The 8,445-nt window shown below is 53.4% G+C and overlaps 3 protein-coding genes across 3 annotated transcripts; all 3 read right to left on the reverse strand.

Annotated features, from left to right (window-relative positions):
• Nucleotides 1-3,146: 3,146 nt before the first annotated feature.
• On the reverse strand, nucleotides 3,147-4,499 carry A1O3_10005 (uncharacterized protein; the record flags this gene model as incomplete). The annotated part of the gene is made up of 1 exon (XM_007740096.1): nucleotides 3,147-4,499. The coding sequence occupies one exon, from the start codon at nucleotides 4,497-4,499 to the stop codon at nucleotides 3,147-3,149; it is 1,353 nt and encodes a 450-aa protein (XP_007738286.1).
• Nucleotides 4,500-4,950: 451 nt separating this feature from the next.
• Nucleotides 4,951-6,744, reverse strand: A1O3_10006 (uncharacterized protein; the record flags this gene model as incomplete). Its single annotated transcript, XM_007740097.1, has 1 exon — nucleotides 4,951-6,744. One exon carries the CDS (start codon nucleotides 6,742-6,744, stop codon nucleotides 4,951-4,953), a length of 1,794 nt encoding a protein of 597 aa, XP_007738287.1.
• A 373-nt stretch (nucleotides 6,745-7,117) lies between these two features.
• On the reverse strand, nucleotides 7,118-8,219 carry A1O3_10007 (uncharacterized protein; the record flags this gene model as incomplete). Its single annotated transcript, XM_007740098.1, has 2 exons — nucleotides 7,118-7,177; nucleotides 7,248-8,219. 2 exons carry the CDS (start codon nucleotides 8,217-8,219, stop codon nucleotides 7,118-7,120), a joined length of 1,032 nt encoding a protein of 343 aa, XP_007738288.1.
• Nucleotides 8,220-8,445: the final 226 nt, after the last annotated feature.

Genomic DNA, 8,445 nt, shown 5'->3' on the forward strand with positions numbered 1-8,445 from the left:
AGGTAAGGCTAGCAACATATGAAGCAGTGAGGTAAGGACAGCAGCATATCAAACAGCGAGGTAAGGACAGCAACATATGAAGCAGCGAGGTAAGGACAATGACAACACTCTCCTCCAAGACACTGCTCAAGGCAATGAGATGATGAAAAGCAACGCAAAACGCCAAAACGCCAAAACGCCAACGCCAAACGCCAAAAAGCAACGCAGAAAACATGGGGCAGGGGGGGGGGGAGATCTCGTAGCCGGCGTACGAGAAAGTCGAATCGGAATCATGGCCGCCACACGCCAGGTCGGTCCTAAACTGATCGAGCCACGATCCCCCCTTCATCATCGCCAGCCGCCGCCGCGCAGATCAGCGGGAGGAACACCACACCACCAACTGGGCAGAGCCTTGAGGCTCACACACCAGTCAGGCCCATCCACCCCCGGGCGAGGCTCAACCTCGAGACTCCTCGGAAGACGGCTCAAAGACGTACTTCCGGAAGCCAGGAGGGTGCTTCACGCGGGGGGGTGGGCGAACCGGCTCGGCCATCGGATCTGACCAGTCGGTGATGTAGTGTTCCCGCAGCCGCCTTGTGATCTGGGACGGCGTTGGGGATGATGTGCGCTCGCGGACAGGAGGCATCATCGCCGCGACACGGGCTCTGACCTCTGCTTCCACGGCGCGGGGGGAAGGTGGTGGATCAACTTTAGGACCAACCCAGTATGGGACGTCCAAGTCATCCTCAACGACTCTCTTACTGCAAAAGCAACCCATGATGTGTAGTATGAGTGGTGAAACTGCTAATGTGGCTGTAAGACGAGATCTGGAGAAAAGAAAAAAGAAAAGAAAGAAGAGAAGGGGGAGGGCGACGGAGGGATATTTATGCTTCTTCAGACGCGTGAGTACGGGCAATGATTTCTCACCTTGTGCTGGAATAGACTTCGGTGTCTCCAGGTCTGTTGGGCAACGTGTCGATGCTACCTTTCTGGTTCGCGCAGCAGTGGGCCGCCGAAAGGCAAGATACGGGGCAGTCTGACCCCAGACCAAACGAGGCTGAAGTTCTCGGCCGTTCATTGGCGGATCTGCCTCCTCACACGGTTTTCTATGGACGGACTCAAGTTCTGCTCGCTCCACTACGCCCTCCTCTCGTGAGAAAAGAACGCAACTGGACTTTCAGCCTCACTTGCCCGCGAGCAAGACCCATGTGGTCTCACTGATTCGGCCTGTAGCATCTCAAATGAGAGCTGCTGCGCCCGAGACGCGTTTCGTCACGCTCCATTTCTCGCGATATCTCTACCAGTTCAAGCCATTCTCGCTGGGCGCTGCGCGCTGCACTGCCTCGCCACATCTGTCGTCACGCTTTGATCCGACTTCGCCCTCCTATCGGCCTCCGAAGGCACCGCGTACCAAACTGCAGCAGATTATATCACTCACCAACAGGCCTGCTCCGCCCCGCCGAACCCCCAACAGCTACAGTGTGGGTTCGTCGCGGTCTGAACTGGTGACAATTGGGCAAAGCCGGTGGAAAGTTGGGGCATCGTCGAGTGAGAACAGAGCAGCCCTAAGCGGATGGCTGCTAGCAGAGCCGAGCGCTACACCAGCGTCTGCTCGGCCGGACAGTGCAATTTCGCTCAATTCAATTCAGCTTCTTTCATGTCATCGCATCTCCATGGGAAGGAGAGCAATGGCCTGCAGAGCGAGTGGTGGCATTGCACAGGGTCATCCTACTTGTCTTCTCCAGCCGTCATGGAAGACCTGAGACCTGATATCAAGCAAGGCGATGGACTGGCATGGTATAGTATGCCATCTTATTTACAGAGAGAAACTGTCTCACACAGCCTAGCGACACACCATCATAGCGTAAGGTTGGATTACTGATGATCTAGTCTTATTCTTACACTACATAGAGATCCATCCACCATTCTTCTGTCAAAGATTGAAATGTTCCATGTTCGCTATCAAAGGGGTATGGGGGGAGCCCAGCCTAGATAGTGTATAGTATGCCTAAACCAGTTTTCTGGTCAAAGAACAAGGCTGGGAATGCGCCTAAGTTTGACATCTTCGAGTCCTATTCTATGCTGGGCAGTCTAGCCCAAGGGCCAGGATATATAGCGACGACGATGACGATAACAATCCCATTCTCCAGGCCGATCTTCCTTGCATTCTATTCTCACAGCTGACCTGGAGAGCCTGCATTCATGTGAACTGATGATGCCAGTACCGCCCCCTCCATGTAGATCGGTCGAACTGCATGAACTACAAACTTGCGGCTGTACTCAGTGTGAACTACAAACTTGCGGCTGTACTCAGTGTGAACTACAACCTTGCGCCTGTACTCGATGTTTCAACATAGTAAATGATCATTGATGAGTGCGCTCAGAGTCCTATACGAAAGAAAGAACGCAATAGGTATCAAAGCATCCCTCCCTATCCTTCGCTTCACCGGACTTGCTAGCTTTTCTCGACTATAGCTTGGGTGGCATGTTTCTTCTCTTGACGAAGATTCCCGGAATGTGCGGCTGCGGCATTTCTGCTCATCTTCTCTTGATAGGATAGGTGGATAGTTGAGAGGACTTGCGACGAGGTGTACGGGATCGACGGTCGAGTATCCAATCGAATCGTGAAGGTGAAGGTGAAGGAGAAGGCGGAGGAAGAGGAAGAGGAAGTTCTTGCTGAAAGATAGACGATGGAGAGGGTAGGTGCCGCCGCGTCACCAGCGAGACCGCAGACTTAGGGACCTCAATGCAGGCCATTCCATCTTGCAGCTGGGTGGATTGTGTGATGCCATGGTGAATGGGGTGGCCGACAAGTGGGAAGGTGTAATGCGCAGGACGATACTGCTGAAACTACCAATAACAGATATCTAATATTACAAAAACAGATGCATGATTAAGTACTTTCAAGTCTCCAGCACAGTTGTGCGTGTGCATAGGGTACTGTATGCCTTGTCTCTGCTACCAGTACTAGTTTAGCACAAAATATTGCGCAGACTTGCAACAGCTTCCACATCAATAAGTTCCATCTTGATAGGATTGGCATACTGATGGGCTAGAGTCTATCTCAACTCCTAGCAGCTCAGAGATCCTTCACCACGCATCAAAGTCTCAATTCTTTGACCGTATTGGCACTGGTATAGCTAGACACACTGCACAGTAGTACATTGCTAGACCTTGGCTTTCCACCGCCACCTCCATCCGAGACAGGCCCAACGACTCAAGCTGAAGGTCATTAGCGCGAGGCCCAGAATGGCGCACATGAAGCCGACCATGATCTGAGGCCCAACCGATTCGACCAATTCACCGCTGATGGGAACACACACCAACGTCGCCAACGATCCAATAAAGTACAGGGTGCCATAGTATCTCCCGAATTCATCGGCCTCGCACAACTGACCAATACAGGCCGGAGTCAGGGCCATCCAGGCCCCGGTTCCAAACCCAAACAATGCCGTGAACGCATAAAGTGCCGCCAGACTGCTATTCCCAAACGGCAGCCACAGCACGAGCATTAGGATCAATGTGAAAACGATCATGATGAGCAAGGTGTTGAAGCGGCCGATGAAGTCGGAAAAATAACCTGGGATGATGCGACCGAGACAAGACACACCGTTGAGGACCGCGATGATGTAGAAGCCCGTGTCTGCAGGATAGTTGCTGCCGTAAGCTGCGTAAGTAGGGAGGATTCCCAGAGCTCCAAACAGCACGATCTCGAAGCCGAAGACGCTGATGGTGAGAAAGGTGAATTTGAGATCCCCAAACAGACCCAGCGAGATGACCTTTTGTTGTTTGGCAGCCGGCGATGGTGGTAGTCTGGGTTTCATCAAGATGTTGCTGAGGATCAGACAGCCCGCAATGACGAACCCCACGATGCGAATCGCCCATGCATATCCGTATGTGGGCAATGTGCGCTTCAAGATCAAAGGGATCGTCATCCCACCAAAGCTCGATCCTGCCATGGCGATGCCGTGCGCGAGCCCTCTTCTCCTCTTGAACCAGTGGCTGACCACACCCAGGCCGGTGGTCGTCAGGGTTGCGCCCGCTGTTCCTCCCAAGATGCCCAAGCAGAGCAGGAATTGCCAGTAGACTTTGCACTCGGCGAGGAGAAAGACCATGGTGACATAGCAGATACTGCCGAGCAGGGCTATCCATCGGGGGCCATAGCGATCGAATAGTGGACCAACCCAGATCCCCAGCCCCAGGGCCAGATAGACGAACACGCTTGGGATCCAACCGACGTCGCGTGAGGTGTAATTAGAAAGCTGGTGCTGGTGCAGATATTCTTGAACAGTGCCCACCGAGACCATGAACCCGAAGGAGGCAAACAGCCCAAGAAAAGCGCCGACTAGAACAAGCCATGCCTCAAGCCCGCCCTCGGGAAAGGTGTCGCTTGGAGGGGTGGGATTTGACTCTTCGAATTCGAACTCGACCTCTACCTCGACGGGCGCGTTGTTCGGGTAGGTTGTTGAAACATTGTGCGAACTCCTACGTAGAACTCCTGGAGCTGTGGCGGCGTCCATCTGATGAACAAAGTGAGTGGCGGACGGAGTTCAGGATCGAAAAGGAATTTTGATATCCCAGGCAGGGGATATCAAATACCCCAAGCTCGTCATATTGCGCCCTTCGATGATGGTTCGTTGGCAAGTGACTAATGAGAACTGTACGGATACCATGCTTCAACTCCACCAACGCTCTTCTCCGTCCACCACCAACTGCTTTCAAAGGATCAAGCGGCCTAGGGGATGAAAGTAGGGAACACAAAAGTGTGGTATATTGTGTGTATATATATAGTCGCGGTCCTCCGATCCGGCATCACGGCTCAGACTTGCCTTTGCACTTCACAGGTCGACTCGGCGGTTGCAGTTCCATGTGAGATGAAACAGCATCCAGCACGTGTCCTGGGTGCCTCAGAAGTATCTGAAAGATGTCATCATTGCCGTCAATTCGCCTTGGATCTGAGAGTACACCAAGTCACGCTGCTGCAATGAGGATATCCGTCCCCTTTGTCCTGCCCTTGCCAACATCCATTTTGGCTGTTCGGGCACCGAACTGAATGGCTCTCTTCCTCTCTGTAGCAGCTCTCTTCATGTCTAGCTGCCACATGGCCAGCCTCATCAGCATCTTCGCAGGTTCAAGGCTTTCCGGGATATCGCTAGGCAAGGCGTCTTCGTACGGTTTTGGGATGTGCTTTCCGGGTCTGAAGCCAGTCTTCTCCCAGACGGGGAGGTGTAAAGAGAAGCTCACAAAATCTTCATCCAAGTAAGGATATCGAATTTCTTTGCCCCAGTGGCTCATGACCCGGTCGTCGCGACCCAAATTGCGGGATCCGATTCGAGTGAAGTCCATTTCGAGCTCATCAGCAAGACCAGAATAGCCCCCACGAGCAAAAGCCGCAGAGTGTCGAGAGTATCCACCATATAACTCGTCCGCTCCGAGCCCCGACAGGAGGACTCGCGCAGTGGACAAGAAATCTGCCGCCGCAGCATTAGACACCTGCTGATTCTCCGTCAACACGCCTCCACCTCGGGCGGCAAAGTAAAGAGCCATTGCAATTGACAGATCCATCTCGGTGTTGTGAGGGCTCATCAAGCTTATGATAGTAGGTCGATGGGCGATCGCTTCCGTGTAGGGAATATTAATGGCCACGAACCGCCATTTTCTTCCCGGACATACTTGACAAAGTTCGGAGAAGCTAGAACGGCCTGTCAGACGGTCTGGACAAAGTTCGTACGGCGAGTCTATATGGTTGGCCTGTGCAGCAATCGAGCGCGGGTTCTCAAATGCCACATTCAATAAATCAATCGCTTCATCTGGTGGTAAGATGTCGTGCACAAGGCGTGCCAGAAGGGTGCAGTCCAGCCCACCTGAAAACAGTATTGCCACTTTGGCCGAACCTGGGCGGAGTTGTGAGTGTGAATGGTCGGGAATGTCAACAACTCTGAGTGCAAGCGCATTTCTCAGCTCTGTCAAAAACTGGTTCACGCTGGCGGCTGAGGGAATGGCGGCAGGAAATTGAGCAGGAATGTCCTTGTTGATGGCGGGCGGCGGACTGAGCCAGGGAAGCTCACCGAATTTGATAGTATGGTGCTTGATGGAAACATAGTGGATCGTTTCAGGACTGACTTCGACAAGTGGTGTCTTGTTGGATACGCCAGTACTAGACAACGTCAGCGACTGAGCATCCGATCGATCGATGAGTAAGGAACGTCGTCCTAGTCTGTCTCGGCCATAATAGACAGTCGAAGTACGCGCATTGTAAAAGACAAATGCAAAAGGCCCCGAAATGAGCGTGAGCACCTCGCAGATTCGTTGATGGGAGACCTCTTCGCCGCTCTGGGAGACGTTCAACAGCAAATCAAAAACTCGTGCAGAATCATTCCCCTTTATTGTAACACCATTTGTTTTCCAAGCCTCGCCATTCCAGCATAAGATGGCTCCGGTCTTATCGTCATACAAGGGTTGCTGCTGGACGACGTTCCCACGCAGTGCTAAGACTGACGAGACAAATGTCAAGCAGGCGGCGTGCGGGCAATCATGCGAGACACTGGCGTTGAGCACTCTGTAGCTGTCCGGTCCTCGTGCCCGCAACGCATTTACTGTCTCAGGGTCAGGGAGGTACGGGCGGTCTCTTGCGATGGAGAAGAAGATGCCACACATCAAGCCAAGTACGCTCCTCGAGGCCTCGTAGCCCGTGGCCAGAGGATTGGCAGCAAGTACGGTGAGGAGGATTTGATACGGCACAGGGGGCGACTTGTAATCATGCATGCATGCTATTCAAGTTGTCGGAGGAGATAAAATTGGAACAGAGCATGGGGGATGCCAAGATGAGTAAAAACAGCAACTGCTACAGGACGACACGCTTTACCTGGGCGGGTTAGGACCTGCCGAGGCTTAGTAAATTGCATCCGCCCTAACACCACTAATAAGGCTTCCTAAGGCTAAGTGGCCTAACGATAACCTCCACAGCGCCTTACGAGCCCCTAAGCCCCTAGCCCTAAGGCTCCAGGCACAGAATTAAGAAGGCCCTAGGCTAAGCAGGCGCCTATAGACCTGAAATCCAGACACCCCAGTCCCTGTTTCAGAGCCATCCAGATAACAGAGCACTTCAGTCTTCTAGCGATTGCATTGCCAGCACACCTCACCCGACCTTCACCAAAATCTTGCCCACCGCTCGGCCTGTAGCTTGCTTTTCAAAGGCCTATACACAGATTGTCAGTACCACTCAGTAGCCAATTTCCTCATTTGTCAGGACTAGCAATGTGACCTACCTGTATAGCGTCGTCCATGCTGAACACCGAGTCGACTGGGATCTCTTTGATCCATCCTTTCTCAAACCAGCCAGCCACTGTCTTGGCCAGTGTGCCGGATGGATTGTTCATGACGGATTTGTAAGTCCTTCCTGTTCCTCCGAGCATGGCCGGCCAGTAGTTGAATTTCAGTTCTCGGAGGAAGCTGCCTTCAATGCTGAGACATTTTCCTTGCGGCTTCAAATATCCAGGAGAGTTGTAGTAGAGTTCCAAGTTGCCCACGCAGTCGATAATAGCGTCAAAAGCAGTTTTCCCAGGAGCACTGCATATCGAGGATAAGTGGCCGTAGAGGTCTTTGTGAGCCGTGTAATCAACAACCTCTTCAGCGCCCAGACTCCGGACTCGGGCCTCATTTCTTGCAGAGCAGACACCGGTGACGCGAACGCCCATTCCGCAAAGCACTTGGATCAGGATGCAGCCCACGCCGCCACTGGCCCCATTCAACAAAACCCGATCTCCCTTATGCAACCCGGCAGCACTCAGCACCCGAGCGCCTGTTTGTCCTGCTACCCCGAAAAGCCCAGCGGCGACGGCCTCGTCCAGAGCTTGGGGCTTCTCCACAACCGCGTGGGCAGGTAGGACCACGTACTCGGCCAGGACACCCATCCCCCGGAGGATATACGTTGTAGGCGTTGATCCAGCCACGGTCATCCCGACGCGCACATTGGTGGAGGAGTTGGAGGTGGCGGGCCCGACCTGGACGATGTCTCCCACGAAGTCGATGGCAGGGATGGCAGGGTTTTTAAAGGGTATCCGAAATTCCATCAGCTTGTAGTCTGCCGGGTTTATGGCCACGTAGGAAACCCTGATCATGACCTCGCCAGCCTTGGGCGGAGGTGGAGTGGGAGAATCGGTCTTAAGTTGGAGCACGTCTCGGGGCTTTCCGACTCGAGTGACGGTCCACGCCTTCATTGTTTTAGGGAGGTTGGTCATCTTGGATGGATTGTAGGAGGTGCAGGCGGCGCAGGAGAAGAACGGTGTCCATCTTTGCAAACAGCAAAGGCTGTGCGAGCCTTTTAAAGCCCGTCACTTCTCACTTTCAGGGTGCTCGGTGGTAAGCGTGTGTGTGTTCGGCCGATGCAGGAAGGCTGAGCCGCATCGTGTTACCAAGCTGCGCTGCTTTGTCAGGCGCGCTAGCGGATCTGATATCTCGTTGCGG

Source organism: Capronia epimyces (genome assembly GCF_000585565.1).
Source record: "Capronia epimyces CBS 606.96 chromosome Unknown aczIQ-supercont1.10, whole genome shotgun sequence".
Classification (NCBI taxonomy): domain Eukaryota; kingdom Fungi; phylum Ascomycota; class Eurotiomycetes; order Chaetothyriales; family Herpotrichiellaceae; genus Capronia; species Capronia epimyces.